The sequence below is a fragment of the Oncorhynchus nerka genome, linkage group LG10 (genome assembly GCF_034236695.1).
Source record: "Oncorhynchus nerka isolate Pitt River linkage group LG10, Oner_Uvic_2.0, whole genome shotgun sequence".
NCBI classification, from domain to species: domain Eukaryota; kingdom Metazoa; phylum Chordata; class Actinopteri; order Salmoniformes; family Salmonidae; genus Oncorhynchus; species Oncorhynchus nerka.
Genome location: NC_088405.1, coordinates 24048516 through 24069393, shown reverse-complemented (window position 1 = coordinate 24069393; position 20878 = coordinate 24048516). Strand labels below are relative to the sequence as shown.

General features: G+C 44.3%; 2 protein-coding genes across 2 annotated transcripts; one reads left to right on the top strand and one right to left on the bottom strand.

The window, feature by feature from the left end:
- Positions 1–10758: 10758 nt before the first annotated feature.
- On the top strand, positions 10759–12339 carry LOC115135035 (2-aminoethanethiol dioxygenase-like). The gene has a single exon (XM_029669231.2). The coding sequence runs from the start codon at positions 11065–11067 to the stop codon at positions 11812–11814; it is 750 nt and encodes a 249-aa protein (XP_029525091.1). The 5' UTR covers positions 10759–11064; the 3' UTR covers positions 11815–12339.
- A 255-nt stretch (positions 12340–12594) lies between these two features.
- LOC115136512 (early growth response protein 2b-like) lies at positions 12595–15232 on the bottom strand. The gene is made up of 2 exons (XM_065023138.1): positions 14918–15232; positions 12595–14534 (listed from the first exon to the last, which is right to left on the bottom strand). Exons 1-2 carry the CDS (start codon positions 15093–15095, stop codon positions 13549–13551), a joined length of 1164 nt encoding a protein of 387 aa, XP_064879210.1. The 5' UTR covers positions 15096–15232; the 3' UTR covers positions 12595–13548.
- Between the last annotated feature and the right edge of the window lie 5646 nt (positions 15233–20878).

Sequence of the window (20878 nt, the reverse complement as noted above, 5' to 3'; positions counted from 1 at the left end):
GATAATTTCTCCTTGCCAAGATAATCCATCCACCTGACAGGTGTGGCATATCAAGAAGCTGATTAAACAGCATGATCATTACACAGGTGCACCTTGTGCCAGGGACAATATAAGGCTCTAAAAGGTGCAGTTTTGTCACACTACACAATGCCACAGATGTCTCAAGTTTTGAGTGAGTGTGAAATTGGCATGCTGACTGCAGGAATGTCCACCAGAGCTGTTAATTTAATGTTAACATCTACCATAAGCTGCCTCCAATGTTGTTTTAGAGACTTTGGCAGTACGTCCAACCGGCCTCACAACCGCGAGCGGTTTGCTGATGTCAACATTGTGAACAGAGTGCCCAATGGTGGGGTTATGGTATGGGCAGGGATAAGCTACGGAAAACAAACACAATTCAATTTTATCGAGGGCAATTTGAAAGCACAGAGACCAACAGATGCACATCTGTATTTCCAGTCGTGAAATCCGTAGATTAGGGCCTAATAAATATTTGAAATTGTTGCATGTTGCTTTTATATTTTTGTTCAGTATAAATTGAACAGAAATGAAATCCAATGCTTAGTGGATTGATTATTAGAAAATAGAACATGGTGGTACATGAAAATGGAATACCTGTCAGACAAATGACATAACTTGTTATTATGAGGAGTATTAGTAATACCGCTGCTGCTTTCCAATGTGAAAAAGGAACTGACCATGTTTAGCATTCTATCCAAGAGTCATGTGTGGCTCGGATGAGGTACATTTAGCTGATTACTCATCAAACACTTATTTTTAATCCTGTCTTCTCCCCTCACACACGCACAGATGACACACACAAATGATGTACCAACACATTGGCTAACTGTAACTAATAATACCATTCCTGATGACAAATCATGTTGATTGACAGAAATGGGATGTAAATAGGTTATGTTTTTTGGCTATTTCAGCCATACCTGTTGCTGACAGGTGTATAAAATCAAGCACACAGCCATACAATCTCCATAGACAAACATTGGCAGTTGAATGGCCTTACTGAAGAGCTCAATGACTTTCAACGTGTCACTGTCATAGGATGCCACCTTTCCAACAAGTCAGTTCGTCAGATTTCTGCCCTGCTAGAGCTGCCCTGGTCAACTGTAAGTGCTGTTATTGTGAAGTTGAAACGTCTAGGAGCAGCAACGGTTCAGCCGTGAAGTGGTAGGCCACACAAGCTCACAGAACTGAACCACCGAGTGCTGAAGCCCCTAGCGTGTAAAAATCGTCTGTCCTCGGTTGCAACACTCGCTACCGACTACCAAACTGCCTCTGGAAGCAACGTCAGTACAATAACTGTTTGTCGGGAGCTTCATGAATCGGGTTTACATGGCCAAGCCTAAGATCACACAAGCCTAAGATCACCATGTGCAATGCCAAACATCGGCTGGAGGATTCTGGAGCAGTGGAAACGCATTCTCTGGAGTGATGAATCACGCTTCACCATCTGGCAGTATGACGGTCAAATCTGGGTTTGGTGGATGCCAGGAGTATGCTGCCTGATGCATAGTGCCAACTGTAAAGTTTGGTGGAGGAGGAATAATGGTCTGGGGCTGTTTATCATAGTACGGGCTAGGCCCCTTAGTTCCAGTGAAGGGAAATCTTAACGCTACAGCATACAATTGCATTCTATTCCAACTTTGTGGCAACAGTTTGGGAAGGCCCTTTCCCGTTCCAGCATAAAAATGTCACTGTGCACAAAGTGAGGTCAATAAATAAATAGTTTGTTGAGATCGGTGTGGAAGAACTTGACTGCCCTGCACAGATCCCTGACCTCAACCTCATCAAACACCTTTGGGATGAATTGGAACGCCTGCGAGCGTTCCAACTGCGAGCGAGGCCTAATAAATATGTGAAATTGTTGCATGTTGCTTTTATATTTTTGTTCAGTATAAATTGAACAGAGATGAAAGCCAATGCTTAGTGGATTGATTATTAGAAAATAGAACATGGTGGTACATGAAAATGGAATACCTGTCATAGTACGGGCTAGGCCCCTTAGTTCCAGTATTTGGGGAGTTAATCCAGAGGCCTAATCGCCCAACATCAGTACCCGACCTCAGTAATGATCTTGTGGCTGAATGGAAGCAAGTCCCCACAGCAATATTCCAACATCGAGTGGAAAGCCTTCCTAGAAGAGTGGATTCTGTTATAACAGCAAAGGGGACCAACTCCATATTAACTCCTATGATTTTGTAATGACATGGTATATGAGCAGGTGTCTACACACTTTTGGTAATATAGTGTATAGTGTATATCAGTATCTCGTTGGCTCTGTATTTATAATTTTATTTACATGTCACCCTGGATTCATAAAGCCACCTTGGTTAAGTCTAAATGTCTGCTTAATCATAACTTTTCACCCTGTAACACAAACTCAAACGGACAATATGAAATCGAGCATATGAAGTCAGTGGGCCTGGCCAGCAAGAATGTTTGATTATTCCTCTGCCAGAGATAATAAACCTCTCAAATGGGAAACAAGCCCCATTAGTAACAGACCCCAAGTCCTCGGAGTCCCTTGGTCACAGTGCAGGGACCCTATGTCGAGAGGAAACAAGCAGAGAGAATGAGCTGTTAGTGGATTGGAGCCAGGAGGCCCTGCACTTGCAAAGCAAATCTTAAACTCAATCTTCTCTCCGCCTCCCTCTCTTTATCCCTCTTCCTCCTTTTCTCCCTGAAAGGCCAGCTTGGATCTAAGGCTCAGGCCAGAACCTTTGTTTTCCTTGGAAGCTGTGTAAACACATTAAGGGGCTTTATGAAACCAGTGGGCTGGATTCTTAAGCATGAAACAAGGTCAGAAAGACAATCAGTGATGACAAATATGACTTTTTTTGCAGTCAATAGCGTTTTTCAAATGTTTCTCTGTTGACAGAATGTAGTGCATGCAAGATTTTGCCCCCCTTCACCCTAGAATACTTTGTCGTCAATGAGTTGTTGTTTTTATCTGATTTACAGTGCCTTCTGAAAGTATTCAGACCCCTTGACTTTTTCCAGATTTTGTTACATTACAGCCGTATTCTAAAATGTATTAAATCATTTTTTTTCCCTCATCAATCTACAGTACACACAATACCCCATAATGACAAACAAAAACAGGTTTTTAGAAATGCTTTACTAATTTAGAAAAAAATTCTAAAATGAAATATCACGTTTCCATAAGTATTCAGACCCTTTACTCAGTACTTTGTTGAAGCACCTTTGGCAGCGATTACAGTATAGTCTTTTTGGGTATGACTCTATAAACTTGGCACATCTGTATTTGGGGAGTTAATCCCATTCTTCTCTGCACAGCTATTTTCAGGTCTCTCCAGAGATGTTTGATCGGTTTCAAGTCTGGGCTCTAGCTGGGCCAGTCAAGAACATTCAAAGACTTGTCCCAAAGCCACTCCTGTGTTATCTTGGCTGTGTGCTTAGGGTTGTTGTCCTTTTGGAAGGTGAACCTTCGCCCCAGTCTCAGGTCCTGAGCGCTCTGGAGCAGGTTTTCATCAAGGATCTCTCTGTACTTTGCTCCATTCATCTTTGCCTCGATCCTGACTAGTCTCCCAGTCCCTGCCGCTGAAAAACATCCCCACAGCATGATGCAGGTGGCAGGTTTCCTCCAGACGTGATGCTTGGCATTCAGGCCAAAGAGTTCAATCTTGGTTTCATCAGACCAGATAATATTGTTTCTCATGGTCTGAGAGTCTTTATGTGCCTTTTACTGAGGAGTGGGTTCTGTCTGGCCACTCTACCATAAGGGCCTGATTGGTGGAGTCCTGTAGAGATGATTGTCCTTCTGGAAGGTTTTCCCATCTCCGCAGAGGAATCTAGAGCTCTGTCAGTGACCATGGGGTTCTTGGTCACCTCCCTGACCAAGGCCGTTCTCCCCCGATTGCTCAGTTTTGCTGGGCGGCCAGCTCTAGGAAGAGTCTTGGTGGTTCCTAACGTCTTCCATTTAAGAATGATGGAGGCCACTGTGTTCTTAGGGATCTTCAATGCTGCAGCATTTTTTGGTACCCTTCCCCAGATCTGGGCCCCGACACAATCCTGTTTCGGAGCTCTACGGACAATTCCTTCGACCTCATGGCTTGGTTTTTGCTCTGACATGCACTGTCATCTGTGGGACCTTATATAGACAGGTGTGTGCCTTTCCAAATCATGTCCAATCAATTGAATTTACCCCAGGTGGACTCCAATCAAGTTGTAGAAACATCTCAAGGATATTCAATGGAAACAGGATGCACCTGAGATCAATTTTGATTCTCATTGCAAAGGGTCTGAATACTTATGGAAATAAGGTATTCTTGTTTTTTCCAAAAACGTGTTTTCCCTTTTTCATTATGGGGTATTGTGTAAAGATTGCTCAGATGTTTTGTTTATTTAATAAATATTAGAATAAGGCTATAACATAACAAAATGTGTAAAAAGTCAAGGGGTCTGAATACTTTCCGGAGGCATTGTATCTACAATTGATATGTTCCATATAAAGTGTGGTAACAGAAGGAGACAGAAAACCAATGTTGTCAACTGATGTTGCCCCGAGTATCAGTGTAATAATACAATGTTAGTGTAAAAAATACAATGTCAGTGTAATAATATCATGGCAGTGTAAAAATACAATGTCAGTGTAATAATACCATGTCAGTGTAATAATAACTGATCGGTCCTCTCAAGCCCTCTACCTTATAGTGGTGTAGTGGTCTTGTTGTAGCTGTACTCAAATATTCCAATAACATGTTGTAGTACCAAGCCCACAATAACGGACCGAACATACATAAAACAATCACGCACAAAAACCATGGGGAAAACGGAGTGTTAAATAATGAACATGTAATTGGGGAATTGAAACCAGGTGTGTAAAACAAAGACAAAACAAATGGAAATGAAAAGTGGATCGGCGATGGCTAGACGGCCGGTGACATCGACCGCCGAACGCCGCCCGAACAAGGAGAGGGACAGACTTCGGCGGAAGTCATGACAGTAACCCCCCCCCCTCCCCCCTTGACTCGCGGCTCCAGCAGCGCGTCGACACCGACCTCGGGGACGACCCTGAGGACGAGGCGCAGGGCAATCCGGATGGAGACGGTGGAACTCCCGCAGCAACAAAGGGTCCAAAAGGTCCTCCACCGGCACCCAGCATCTCTCCTCCGGACTGTACCCTTCCCACTCCATGAGGTACTGAAGGCCCCTCGCCCGACGCCTCAAGTCCAGTATGGCTCGAACAGCATACGCCGGGGCCCCCTCGATGTCCAGAGGGGGCGGAGGAACCTCACGCACCTCAGACTCCTGGAGTGGACCAGCCACCACCGGCCTGAGGAGAGACACATGGAACGAGGGGTTAATACGGTAATCGGGGGGAGCTGTAACTTGAAGCAAACCTCATTCAGTCTCCTCAGGACTTTGCATGGCCCCACAAACCACGGGCCCAGCTTCCGGCAGGGCAGGCGGAGGGGCAGGTTTCGATGCCTCACGGCCCATTGCAGGTGCACCGCAGGAGCCTCGATCTGGCACTGATGCCAAGGTGCCAGAACCGTCTGATACCCCAGTATGCACTGGAAGGGGGAGAGGTTAGTGGAGGAGTGGTGGAGCGAGTTTTGGGCCATCTCTGCCCAGGGGATGAACGCCGCCCACTCCCCCGGCCGGTCCTGGCAATAAGACCGCAGAAATCTACCCACATCCTGGTTTACTCTCTCCACATGTCCGTTACTCTCGGTGTGAAAACCCGAGGTAAGGCTGACCGAGACCCCCAGATGTTCCATGAACGTCCTCCAGACCCTTGACGTGAACTGGGGACCTCGATCAGACACTATATCCTCAGGCACCCCGTAGTGCCGGAAGATGTGTGTAAACAGGGCCTCCGAGGTCTGTAGGGCAGTAGGGAGAAAGGGCAAAGGAAGGAGACGGCAGGACTTAGAGAACCGATCCACAATGACCAGGATCGTGGTGTTACCCTGTGAGGGAGGAAGATCCGTGAGGAAGTCCACCGATAGGTGCGACCACGGCCGTTGTGGAATGGGTAAGGGCTGTATCTTCCCTCTGGGCAGGTTCCTAGGGGCCTTGCACTGGGCGCACACCGAGCAGGAGGAAACATAAATCCTCACGTCCTTGGCCAAGGTGGACCACCAGTACTTCCCACTAAGGCAGAGGACTGTCCGACCGATGCCAGGATGACCAGAGGAGGGTGACGTGTGGGCCCAATAGATCAAACGGTCGCGGACAGCAGACGGAACGTACAGACGCCCAGCTGGACACTGGAGGGGAGTGGGCTCTGTACGTAACGCCCGATCGATGTCCACATCCAGCTCCCGCACCACCGGTGCCACCAGACAAGAGGCCGGAAGTATGGGAGTGTGATCTATGGACCGCGAGGGTTCAGTCTCCTCGCCGCCCGGATGTACTCCAGAATGCGGTGGTCAGTCCAGATGAGAAAAGGGTGTTTAACCCCCTCAAGCCAATGTCTCCACGCCTTCAGAGCCTTGACAACAGCCAACAGCTCCCGGTCGCCCACATCATAGTTTCGCTCCGCCGGGAGCTTTGGTGGCGTACCCGATCGCAAAGAGGGATCCGGATGAGCCAACACGGGAGCCGAGGTAAACAGAGCCCTCAGGTGACCAAAAGCCCAGTCCACCTCAGCTGACCACTGCAGTCGTACCCGGTCCCCCCTTCAGCAGTGAGGTAATGGAAGCCACTACCTGACCAAAGCCCCGGATAAACCTCAGGTAGTAGTTGGAAAACCCTAGAAACCGCTGCACTTCCTTTACCGTGGTGGGAGTTGGCCAATTACACACGGCTGAAATGCGGTCACTCTCAATCTCCACCCCTGAAGTGGAAATCCGGTACCCTAGGAAGTAGACAGACTGTTGTAAGAACAGACATTTCTCAGCCTCGATGTACAGGTCATGCTCCAACAGTCGACCAAGCACCCTGCGCACCAGGGACACATGCTCGGCGCATGTAGCGGAGTATATCAGATATACACCACTACACCCTGCCCGTGCAGGTCCCGGAAAATCTTGTCTACAAAGGCCTGGAAGACTGATGGAGCATTCATCAACCCGTACGGCATGACGATGTACTCATAGTGTCCTGAGGTGGTACTAAATACCGTCTTCCACTCGTCCCTCTCCCGGATACGCACCAGGTTGTAAGCACTTTGGTTGATACCTCGATAGTCAATGCACGGGCGTAAACCTCCATCCTTCTTCTTCACAAAAAATAAACTTGAGGAGGCAGGTGAAGTGGAGGGCCGAATGTACCCCTACCCCTGACATAGGTTTCCATAGCCTCCGTCTCCTCCTGTGACAGGGGATACACGTGACTCCTGGGAAGTGCTGCATCTATCAGGAGATTTATCACACAATCCCCCCGTCGATGGGGTGGTAATTGAGTCGCCCTCTTCTTACAGAAGGCGAGAGCCAAATCGGCATATTCAGAGGGGATGCGCACAGTGGAGACCTGGTCTGGACTTTCCACCGTAGTAGCACCGACGGAAACCCCTAAACACCACCCCTTGAGAGCCCTCTGTTGCCACGAAATAGTGGAGTTATGACATGCCAACCAGGGTAGGTCCAGCACCACGGGAAACGCAGGAGAATCAATAAGGAAAAGACGGATTCTCTCCTTGTGACCCTCCTGCGTAACCATGCCCAGTGGAGCGGTGGCCTCCCTAATTAGCCCTGACCCTAATGGTCGACTATCTAGGGCATGCACAGGGAAGGGCATATCCACAGGAACAATGGGGATCCCTAAACTATGGGCAAATGGGCCTCCCGGGTGGCGCAGTGGCTAAGGGCGCTGTACTGCAGCGCCAGCTGTGCCATCAGAGACTCTGGGTTCGCGCCAGAGTCTCAGGCCGCGACCGGGAGGTCCATGGGGCGACGCACAATTGGCCTAGCGTCGTCCGGGTTAGGGAGGGCTTGGTCGGTAGGGATGCCCTTGTCTCATCGCGCACCAGCGACTCCTGTGGCTGCATCGGCTCCTGCAGACTGCATCGGTAGTGATCGATCAGGGCCCTGTCGTTCCATCCCGCGCTGGCGGCCAGGGTCCAGAAGTCCAAGGCGAACTCCTGTGCGCTCCTCGTCCCCTGCCTTAGGTGGCTCTACCCTCAGACGGGTGGTCGAAAACTACTTTTGGGTGAACTCTGCATAATGGTCCAACGCCACTTCTCCTTCCCCCCATACGGCGTTGGCCCACTCCAGGGCTTTCCCTGAGAGACGTCCCGAAGGAGCCGGGTGGACAGTCACCAAGTAGAGTTCCAGCTGGAGTAGGAACCCCTGGCATCCGGCAGCCGTCCCATCATACTCCCTCGGGAGCGTGAGCCGAATCCCACTGGGACCGGGTGAAGGAGGGGTGAACAGTGGTGCCTGTTGTAGTGGTGCCGGTGGAGATGCTGGAAGAACTCCTCCTCTCTCATCGGTCCATCGTCTGCAGCATGCGATCCATGGCGGTGCCAAGACGGTGCATGGCGGTGCCTAGACGGTGCAACATGCTGCTGGACGCTTCTCCTGCTGTCTCCATTTTTTGGGTGTGTGATTCTGTAATGGTCTGGGTGTAGCTGGTGCAGAGGAGTCAGGCGCAGGACAGCAGAGATAAGTAACACAAGTAACTTTACTCAAATATTCCAATAACGTGGCGTAATACCGAGCCCACAATAACGGACCGAACATACATAAAACAATCACGCACAAAAACCATGGGGAAAACAGAGGGTTAAATAATGAACATGTAATATGGGAATTGAAACCAGGTGTGTAAAACAAAGACAAAACAAATGGAAAATGAAAAGTGGATAGGCGATAGGCGATGGCTGGAAGGCCTGTGACGTCGACCGCCAAACGCCGCCTGAACAAGGAGAGGGACCGACATCGGCGGAAATCGTGACAAGTGGCTCCCGATTGGCGCAGCGGTCTAAGGCACTAAATCTCAGTGCTAGAGGCATCACTACAGACCCTGGTTCGATCCCAGGCTGTTTCACAACCGGCCATGATCGGGAGTTCCATAGGGTGGCGCACAATTGGCCCAGCGTCGTCTGGGTTAGGGAAGAGTTTGGCCGGCGTAGGCCGTCATTGTAAAATAAGAATTTGTTCTTAACTGACTTGCATAGGCAAAAATAAAGGTTCAATCTTTTTTTTTGCTCTAGTTGGGACCAACTGTTCACTAACAAAGATTGGGGTAGAAGTAGAAGTTGTTTATAAGACTGTGTCAGTTAGCAGTTAGCCACTCCTTATTCATCCTTAGGGATAAGATAGCATGTGTGGAGACTGTCCAACAGCCCTGCTTCCTGCAAATACCCAGTGGAGTGTCGGGAGCGCACACATTGACTTGGGTTTGAGAGACCCAACAGCTCTAAGCACATTATATCCATCATGACCTTGAGAGTGATTCTGGAAAACATAAATCCTGTTTATTGCCCAAGTGTAGCATTCGATGTGAGGAATTTTTGGGGAAATAGACTTGTCTTGCCAAAGCACAGTGGATATCGGTTTAAGATTCAACCCCAAATAGCCCTATGTAATTTAACTGCAACAATTCCCTATTACCATACTGCTGTTTCACAACAAATCAAGCCAAGTGGAGTCCTCCACAACCTTAATGTTGTTTTCAAATATGCTACTGCTGCTCTCGCAGAATTTCTAAGACACAGTGATAAATATACAAGTGGCGTATGGGGTTTGCTGGCAAAACAAGTCCACAAATAAACAGCTTCTTGCAGATATAAATCGTGCTTGTTTTGTTTGGACAGAAACACCACAATGGAAGCAAGGAGGCATGACAGAGTCCTCTTGCTTTAGCTATGCTTCTTGCTAAGCTTTGCTTTAAATTTAGCTCTCCAGAGTTTCCACCTGCTTCCATCGAGTTGATACCTCACACGAACCCCAAATGGGGTATCAACCTATTCAATCAAGGGTGCAAAACCCATTTATAATGTGGTTAGGCTATGCATAAAATGATCTGTTGCTGCAATATGCGGATCTGGGAGCCAAGAAGAAGAGGAACAAGGGAATGGACGTGGGCGTTTGTTTAATTTCCTACACATGAGTGTATCCTATTTTTAGATTTTAAAGTTGACTGTCATGGGTGCATGTGTGTGCGTGCTCTGAATATCGAGAATTCTGGAGGGAAAAGAACAAAAAACAACCCGATGAGGAACGATTACCAAATGTGCCACCATCTGTCACTCTTTTTAGATAACATGCAAAATAGCTTCCATGACAGGTCACACATGATTCATAAAATACATTTGGGTGGCCAAATTGTTAAAAGGCAATTTGGTTTTTGTAACCTACATTGGGCTTGCTGCTGGGTGAGATTAATAGACTCTCTTATTTTCCAGAGGAAATTCTACCATTCTTTCAATGTCTAATGCTGCTCAGCTTTTTCCATTGATAGAATAATAAATTAGTTTAGTCTTATATGGTAGGCATACTCATACTAAACTGCTGGCACTGCTGCTCTCTGTATGGTCCAGAATCAGTCAACTCATGTAGAAAGGTCAACAACCTCACAGCTGTTCCCCTTTAATGAGGTGACGAATGGTATTTTGGTTATTGTAGTACATAATTAAGTAATAGTATTATCTCTCACAATTGTGTATTATTTAAGACGTGTAATTGAAAACAGTATCATAAAAAATAGCATACACATTTCATTTGCATTATTGTTTTTATCTAATAATGATGTGTTTTAGGGGAAGATAAATACTAATACAGTCCATTATTATATCACATTTCCCATGATGCCCCGCGTTACGTACGAAGCGTTTTCTTTGCGGACGTGTGTGAAAGATATCCATGAATGGTGTGATGGGAGATACATTTGCGGTTGTGCCAGGCAGTGTACCCCTCACTTAAAATTGTATTAGATCTTCTGCTTTATTTATGTTTTATTTGAATGTGAAGTTGGAATATATATTTCACTGGGTTTAATCAATCATTATCAAGGAGAGAGAGGCAGGCAGAATTATCGGCAGCTGTGCTTGGAGCCCTAGCCTGCTGCTAAAGCTAGCAAGCGCGAGACTTGTGTAGAATTACAGGACAGCGCTTCACGGGCTAGTTAGCGATCATGCTTCGAGACAACATGACCTCCATCGTACAGAAAATTGCTAGACAGGCGCTTGTAACTTTTAGAAACCCATCTTCATTTGGTGATAAAGCGTTTTTGGGTAATCAATGTAAACTCCAAAGCCTCATGACCGAAATCAGAGCTGCGGATCTGAAGATCGCTCCAAGGAAAGTTGACAGCGCTTCTACGCCTTTGCCACACAACCCCCCGGTCACATACATGCACATATGCGAGACAGACGAATTCAGCATGGGGGTGTTTCTGCTAAAAAGCGGTGCTTCCATCCCCTTGCACGACCACCCGGGAATGTACGGAATGTTGAAAGTTATGTATGGCAAGGTCAGGATCACCTGTTTTGACAGGTTGGACAAATCAACTAGCGTGGCCAGTGACACGCAATTCAGCCCTCCACTGCTACCTTTTCAGAGAGGTGCGCTGAGGAGGTCGATACTCGGGTCGGTCGGGGAGTTTACAGAAGAAAGCGGGCCGTGTATCTTGACCCCTGACCGAAACAACCTTCACCAAATCGATGCAGTCGATGGGCCCACCGCTTTCCTCGATATTTTGGCACCCCCATATGATCCAGACGACGGGAGAGACTGTCATTATTATAAAGTTCTGCAGTCTGCCCCGGATTCTGAGGACAAAAAGGCTGACGGTCAAAAAGAAGTTTGGCTGATGGAAGTATCCCAACCTTCTGAATTCTGGTGTGGTGGTGAACCATACCCCGGCCCTGAAGTGAAGATATGAAGCGCACTACCTATGAACGCTGAATTGATTTGTGAACAATTGATTCTCAGGACCATGTCAAAACAATATGTAAATGTATGACGATCATGATTCCTACAATTATGGAATGGGATGTGTCACTGTGCTGTGTAATGGGAAAACATTTCTTGTGAACTAAAAGCACTTATCCTAAGTTGGACTATGCATTCTGCCTGTAATGAAAGTACTTAAGCAGTTGATAAATTGTGATCTTTGCACATCAGCTCTAATGTATTTGAATTTTTGATAAGCATTTCATGTCTTGAAATGAACTGAAACCATACACATTACTCAAAATAAAAACATAAAGGTGTATTAAAACTAAATGGCTAATTGGTGGTGTTCAAGCACTTTAAAATGTCAAAATCCATGATTTGCTCAGCATGTTTTGATTGGGTCAAACTACATTATTTGAGTTAATCCCATGGGACATGGATTACTGAATGACCATTTTATAAATTGCTTCATTAATTGAGCTTCCCTAATTAAACTTAAATCCCATAATAACCTTGCTTGCTTCATCATTTTGGGAGCTTGGCTCAATGTGCTGTGCTTTTAGGAGAGCACTATTGAATTCATTGCTTGTGACCTAGGGGCCTCTTGTGGACATACTGGGTATTACCTCAGAAGGACAATGTGACGAGTTGCTCACTGTACAGTTGGAGTTTTTACAGCATAAACCTTGACCTTTACAGTAGCCTATAGTCTACTTTCAAATGACCAAAATAAGACCAAAAAAAATAAACATTCTACAACACAAAGTGGATTTCATTGTTGTTTAAATAATAAACCATGTCCTTTGCCCAGTTATTTAATTTGGATTCGGTTTAAGAATACATTAGTGAAACAATGAACAAACACACAAACAAGCAGTTATCTATGTCACCAACGACAACATATTCTACATTTATTGCAAGAAGCATCAAGTCAGTTAAAGAACAATGCTCAGTGTGTAAAAACATGTCAAATGACGCATGTCAAATGAACATATTTCTCCTTAGTTACTTTCTGTAATGATCTTACACAGATTTTACTTTCATCTTCATCCAACAAGTAACAGGAGATTTAAAAAAAAAAATGAAAACTTGAGCAATTCAGTTCTTAATTGTCTCTCTTGACAGTACAGGGCTTCCAGTTTTTACACACATGGGACTCTAACCCCCCAAACTGGATGTGAGGATAATAAGAGCGTCTGCTAAATGACTTAAATGTAAATATACAGGAACTACACGCCCCTGGCCAGACCACTCAGTTCTGTGATATTGGTCATGGCACTCCTTTCCCAGCTATAATGCAGGAATACCCATCATGGTCTCATCTATTGTGGGAAGTCTCTCAACACTGGCAAAAGTGAGGCTACTTGCTGGCTGATACCACTGTGTTGGAGCTGAGTCTTGCTCTTTGCTTGCTATTCAGCATACCTGACTATTTCCCCACCTACTCTATTGAAAAACTTTCTATACTGAGCACTTGTGTTTGTGCACATTTACAGTTAAGCTATGAAAAAATGTATTCTCTACCTAATATAAATGTGATAGCTCTGTCCGTTTATGTTGTTATTCATTCAGCACCATATATCCAAATGCATTAGTCAACCTTAATTAACCCTAGTCTGCTAAATTCAGTGTGAATGTTTGATTTGGATATTATTTAATGAATTGGTGCTGCAGGGAAACATCATTTATCTGAATGTTTAAAACCATTCTGCCTGGGTCATTATGATGACTTTTTCTCTTTCTGTCTTAAGTGGATTTTCGTGTGTCTCCTTCTTTCATCACTCCTGGCAAACTTTCTTCCACAGTGGTCGCAGGAGAAGGGTTTTTCTCCAGTGTGTGTCCGGATGTGAGTAGTGAGGTGGTCGCTGCGACTGAAACTGCGCATGCAGACCCGACACTGGAAGGGTTTGTGCCCTGTGTGGATCCTAACGTGTCTGCTCAGCTCGTCCGACCGCGAGAACCTCCTATCGCAGCTCTCTGCTGGGCAAGGGTATGGTCGCTCATGGACAGGCGTTTTGCTTGGGAGGTTTGGATACTTTCTCGGTCTCAATATTGGCCTCAAGGGTAAGTTCGAAGTGTTGTAGGGGTTTGGTGGACAAGAGCCCTCTATCGCAGGTCCCCCAAGCGTAAAATTCCTTATTGTGTTCAGAGGTGTCAGAGGTGGTGGAACCCTCAGAGAGTCCAGTGAATATGGTAACGCTTTCCTGTCAGGAAATGCCTGGATGTCTCGTTGGCAGTTTGGCTGGAAGAACCCGCTGTAGTCAGGCATGATGTTTAAGAGTGCGCTGTCCACTGTCGACTTTGGTGATGTATAGGATGAGTACGACGGCTGTGGATAAGACATGGGGCAGGTCGACGTTGCCAGGTAGGTTGATTGATCCTGGTACATTTCCCCGGTACAAGAGTAAGACGGCGTAGCATACATGTGGTTTATATCGTGTTGACTCTGCGCCATGGTGCAGCTCACAGTTCCTGCGTAAAGGTTTGGTGGTTCAGGCGAGGGCGAGGTAGACACCGGGGACGAAGCTGCCACCCTTATGTCAGCACTAGCTACGTTAATGGCACCCCCGGGATTCCAGTATTCTACACCTCTAGAATTGATCGAGACCTTCCCGGTGTATGCCACAGCCTGAGTGCGCGGAGGCTGCGTAAAGTTGCCGTGGTAAATAAACTCGAGGGTGCCCCTTTCTTCACTAAAACAATCACCTGCGAAGCAAAGAAAAAATAAATGTTAGTTATGTCTCCAAAAAACGTTGATTATTGCTTTTACGCAAGGGTTATTACTTTAACGCTTTTTGTTTTTCGCGCGTTTGCGCACCACTTTGTGGTTTTGTAATGGGTATGTAGGAGGTTTCAAGTCACATAACGATTAAGAACAAATACATTGACTTACCATAGCAGACCATCTACTTGATTAATATTGACCAATAATATGGATTATCTTCAATTTAGGATAATCTCAAATATGACTAATAATGCATTTTAATCCTCAAATGTTTGTAAAGTTGATGAGGACATATGGCTTCTTTTGGCCATAACAGCAAAATAGAAATGAATATTTAACAAGAATATATTAAATGAATTCTTACCCCCCTTGGTTTCACCCAATTGGCCGTGCTGTTTCCAATATGACTCAACTTTTAACCCAGTTCCTGTCTCTGGCAATGATGCGGATATTTCCTCTTCCATTGAATAGATTACCTCTTGAATGTCTTGTATAAAACTACTGGTGGGTACCCAAACTTTGTCAATAGTTTTAGCTGTCATTTTTTTGACAAGACAGTGCGCTTCAAGCCTTTACGCGCCTTTACGCACACAATATATAACCTTCAGCTGTCATGGTAAAAACTCTCCAATGCTGTATTCTCTGCCATATCATATAGTGTTCCCTACGCATGGGAAATATCATCTCATCTCGTTATATTATGGGGATGCAATATTGTAATATGCATTTAAAGGGAGTCTCTGAATGTCCCGGAACGTCACTGACCATACAAGGACTTGGTGGTTAAAAAAGGAAAAGGTTGGGCTAGGGTTGGGTCTCAGGCTTGATGACGACATCAATGAACACTTGTCAATGAATTTAAAAAATACATAACCAAAATTACTTTTATTTTTCCATCGTTGTTGTTAGCCTGTTTTAAGTTGAGTAAATATTAACACATGTATGGCCTATTTTATTATCAATATAATAATCGGCATGCTGCCAAAAGCCTGCAGGAATTCCGGTAACACTTCACCAAAAATGGATTTATCCGGTTTAATAGACGACACCCTCTTTTTACTTATATGGAAAACATCCGCTAAATTGGTGTTCATGAAATATCGGGTCGTGCCAAGGAAGAAGCCCACACAGAAGCATAGAAGCATACGAGAAGACGACTTCTCGCACTGTGCTTTAGAGTGGAGCGTTCCTTAGGAAAGTTGGACCAGTTGGTTAAATTAAGTGTATTCATTTTTGTCGTTCTATATCCTTTTATAGTCTGGGCTAACATTTTGCAAAAATGGAAACTTGAATTGATCGAAGTGCTATATCTACGTACATATGTTTGTTGTTGTTGAAAAATCTGTATAGGTAAACAGCACCTTTATGAAGCCTTCATAAACCCTAAATTATGCATGTGCTTCAGGATGCTTTAGAAGGAATATTCCTTAGCCTATAGCACCCTTTATGTAGCATAACTGTGTAGAAATGATTTGTGCACTATATATGTAGTGCCATGAGTTGTCCATTTAGAGTTGTCCATTTAGAGTTGTCCATTTAAAGTTGGCCTGTTTGTAGCCTGTGTAAAGGAAGTTCATTAGATAAGCTATTAATCATTTGTGAATCGTGAGTTATGGGTTGCCCACATGTATAGACTGAAAATATGTATGACATATCTCTCCACCTACTCAAGACCCCACTGTATTGAAGGGATCATCTTGGGACAGCAACCCCTTCCTCTCTTCTCAGTAAGCTGCCCTCCGTTGGTGTAAATGACACCTGGCTGATGTCTGTAGGCTTACATGTGACAGGGTTGTTGATCCAAGGGCTGTGGTAGATAGTGATAAAGCAAGGGGAAGCCCTTTAAACACTGTCTCAAGCCCTGCATGTCCACTATGACACTCAGGTAATGAGACTGCTCCTCACGCAAGTAGAGCTAATTGCTATTCTGTCACAGGGGACACTGTCTCCTGATAATGGAGATGATCTTTGGTCTAAATATGCTAAATGTGTCTGACATGTTCCTAATGACATCATACTCCCTAGGAGTTGTTGGCATATTTGTTTCCGAAGGTAGGAATCCTTAAAAGACTGAAAACTTTCCACATATGCCACTGTAGGCTAATGTATGTCATTTTCTATACCCAATATGACAATGTAGGAAACACAAAATAAAATGTCCATAGGCTTTTTTATATTGTCTATAACACCAGCAACAACTTTAACACTTGTCCAAATGAACATGATAGACCTACTTAAATAAGATGAGAAGAGAGAAGAGAGAGGAGAGAAGAGAGAGAAAAGAGAGGAGAGAGGAGAGAAAGAGAGGGGGGGAGCAGAGGAGAGAAGAGAGGAGAGACAGAGAAGAGAGAAAGAGAGAAGAAAGAGAGAAGAGACAGACAAGAGGGAGGAGAGAGAGAAGAGAGAGAGGAGAGAAAGTGGAATTGAACATGATAGACCTACTTAAATAAGATGAGAGGAGAGAAGAGAGAGAAGAGAGAGGAGAGAGAGAGGAGAGAAGAGAGAGAAGAGAGAGAGAAGAGAGAGAGAAGAGAGAGAGAAGAGAAGAGAAAGAGAGAGGGGAGAGAGGGGGAGAGAAGAGGAGAGACAGACAAGAGAGAAAAAGAGAAGGGAGAGATGAGAGAGAAGAGAAGAGACAGACAAGAGAGAGGAGAGGCAGAGAAGAGAGAGGAGAGGCAGAGAAGAGAGAGAGAAGAGAAAGAGAAGAGAGAGGAGAGAGAGAGATGAGATGGAAGAGAGAGAGGAGATAGAAGATAGAGAGAGGAGAGAGAGAAGAGAGAGAGAGGAGAGAGAAGAAAGAGAGAACAGAGAGAGAGGAGAGAAGAGAGAGATAAGAAGAGAGAGAGAGGAGAGTGAAAGGAGAGACAGAATAGAGAGAACAGAGAGAGGAGAGAAGAGAGAGAAGAAATAGAGAAGAGAGAGAAAGAGAAGAAAGGAGATAGAGAGAAGAAAGAGAGAAGAGAGAGAGGAATGACTAGTGAGAAGTTTAGGAACGGTGTTCCCTCCCAATCCCCTCTCCCCTTGTTGGGGGGAAAAGGGATCCCTTTTTAAGTACTCTTTTTAACGCCCACAGTTCCAAAAATGTTAGTGTATTGTGTGAACGCCGCCTTCCTCAGGCAGATGGGTTTTTTCCAGGTCCAGTGTCCGGCCGATAGGCTGCACAGCGTGCCTCCGTGGGGAATGGTGCCCTCCTTGCACCCCTCGCCCACGCTCCGCCACATTGAGCGGGATTTAGAGGAGGGGGCATTTTGTGTTGCCTATGTCTCAGTGTCACCTAGGGGTCTGGAGAGCCCCGCATGACGATTAATCAAGTGTCATGTGTGGTTTTTGTTAATATGGATCTTTGTTTTCTATCACTAGGCTGATATAGGAGAATTTGCTTTGTTATTGTGTTGTGTTTTTTTTTGTCAAATAGTTAATACATTCCAAATATATCATGTTTGAGGTTTGCATTAAGCTATCTTATACATTAAAAACTGACCAGAGAATATCCATTCATAAATGCACGTATTGCAAATGGAATGAATGTATGTCTAGATGTGTTTAAATCACCCCTGACTTGAATCTTAGACATCTTTGAAATCACAAAAAACAGTTTTAAGAAGGACTTTACACTACAGCATCAATAATTAATAGTACACTATTGTACATCACTTTCTTTTGTGCTTACTTTCAAAACCCTCTATTGTGAAATTGAGGCCTGCTTGCTTGTCTAGTATTTTGAGCAGCAATAAGATACAATGTCGAAATGATAGCCTAGTAGCAGCCTACCAATACACAGTGGCACTCGTTAGAAGTAGTGTGTGTGTGTATACAGTGACATACTGTACTTCATCAAGAGTGAATTGTATTTGTAATGGATCCTACTCTTCTATTTCCAAAAATACATTGATTACACTACCTTCATTTCATACCTAACATTTAACATATTGGGTATATATTGTAAAGGTTTAAATCATTTCACACCTAACAATTAACATATTGGGTATATATTGTAAAGGTTTTAATCATTTCATACCTAACAGTTAACATATTGGGTATATATTGTAAAGGTTTAAATCATTTCATACCTAACAGTTAACATATTGGGTATATATTGTAAAGGTTTAAATCATTTCATACCTAACAGTTAACATATTGGGTATATATTGTAAAGGTTTTAATCATTTCATACCTAACAGTTAACATATTGGGTATATATTGTAAAGGTTTAAATCATTTCATACCTAACAGTTAACATATTGGGTATATATTGTAAAGGTTTTAATAATTTCATACCTAACAGTTAACATATTGGGTATATATTGTTAACATGTGTATTTAGAAAGTGATCTATTCTACATATTTTTTACAAGCTTAAAACAACAACACTGTAACTTTGGTCCGGTTTCCCGGACACAGAATGAGCCTAGTCTTAGACTTAAAGGTATGCTGTGTTTGGGGAAACGGGCCCTAAGATTTCTGCATGTTCAAGAAAACTGCAGAGGACAAAGAAAACACACACACACACATGAAACAGCCCCTGTATTGCTTACCTGTAATATAACAAAGATACTGGTATGTCTCCTCGTTCAGGCCCCGAGGCAGTGATAGCAGGGCCTCAGATAGAGACAAATGCTTCTGCGGTGGCAGTCCCCTAACATCTGAGCAACCACAGTTACCCGCTAGATTCTTACTCCTCCAATGGAGTGGGTCATATAATGTTTCTTTTTCTGAGCGACTGATGGAAAAAGAAACAATAGGATTGTTCCCACTTCACTTTGCTTCCACCCTCACAGTTAAAATTGTTATGATAATGAAGTGGATTTGTGAGACCCAGCAGATTGGAATAGAAAAGCTCTCTTTGATCGGAGGAATCTGAGGTGTTTGGGTCACTCAAACCCCATGCCTGGGGCGTGGCCTGGGTGACAGCTGCTCTCATGACGATGGAACTCCAGGAGAGGGTCATCTCAGAGACCCAACAACCATCTATGAAGAATTAATTTCCAAAGAACATGTAGTTTTAGATTCCTCCAAATTTGGATGAGCTACATTGTAGCCTATGAGTTAACCCTCATTTGCTTCATATCCTCCATCAGGTGTCTCATGTGATTTTGGAAATGGAAAACACAGAAGATGCATGCAATGTGCATTTATTTGTTTTGACTTTTTGATTACCTAGATAAGTGGTTTATTCTTGTTCTAAAAGTGAGGGAATCGATGGACTGTGTGTGTCCATTGAGAACCACCGTTCAAAAACACAGGTTCAGATTATTTTTTGAAGTGCCTTATAATTGCTGAATAATCACACTGGGGTAGGGAAATTGTGTGTGTCTGTGTGTGTGCGTGTGTGAGTGTGTTTGTTTGTGTGTGAGAGAGAGAGAGAGAGAGAGAGAGAGAGAGAAAGAGAGAGAGAGAGAGAGAGAGAGAGAGAGAGAGAGAGAGAGAGAGAGAGAGAGAGAGAGGCACACAAGGGAATAACCCCCTCCCCACTAGGATGAGTGGGTAGATGCCCACGAGGAGATGGATGACTGTGCTCTGGAAGGTTGATGGGTGGTGTCATGTCTTAAAATATGAGACAAAGAGAAAAGGTCTTACTTGGCAAATAAAGGAAATAACTCACTGCTAGTTGTTTTACTTTATCTTGGGAAAACATGATGAAATACTGGAACAATTGATTATTAGAAACAATTATATCAACATGCCATATATATATATAATGTCCCCTGTTCTTTAATTTGGGTGTTACAATCTCCGTTATTTATTATTCAGAATCATATTATATTTCAATAGTCAGACATGACCAACTTAAGAAAAACTCAGTTGAAAGAAAATGATTGTGCAAGCACAGAAGGATGTGTTATGTTCTTGCTGCTGTTTGATGTATTAATTAATCACAGAGAGTAGGCTATTGTATTCACCAGTGGGTTTACCAGTCCAGTGCAATCTCAAACACAAATGCAAATCTCAAACACAAACCGTTGTTCATCTACAACAATCTGATATCTGAATGTTGGCGCCGGATGGAAGTGTGCTCCTCAAATGGCTCATACTGTGTATATATGAGGGCAGACAATATTGGCATAATGAGCTGCGTGTCAAAATGACATGGGCATTTCACCCACCTGTCAATCAAGTAGTGGTCAGAAGCCACGCAGTTAAACATAAATGGATTCTGTGCTGTTTGTTCAGCTTCAAGTCTGTAGGGTGATTGATGAACTGATGAATAGATAATGTAGACTACATTTTTAGCTGACACAAGATACATTTGTTAAATTTGACTTTTAGGCTAGATTGGAAAATAGTATATAGCATGCATGCTACTCCCATAGGCTATTAGACCCAG

Bases quoted from the DNA above. Each gene is read 5' to 3' on its own strand.
- LOC115135035 (XM_029669231.2), top strand. From the start codon at position 11,065: ATGCTTCGAGACAACATGACCTCCATCGTACAGAAAATTGCTAGACAG.
- LOC115136512 (XM_065023138.1), bottom strand. From the start codon at position 15,095: ATGACAGCTAAAACTATTGACAAAGTTTGGGTACCCACCAGTAGTTTT. The intron at 14,535-14,917 runs GTAAGAATTCAT...TTTGCTTCGCAG, and splicing joins ATTGGGTGAAACCAAGGGGG to GTGATTGTTTTAGTGAAGAA.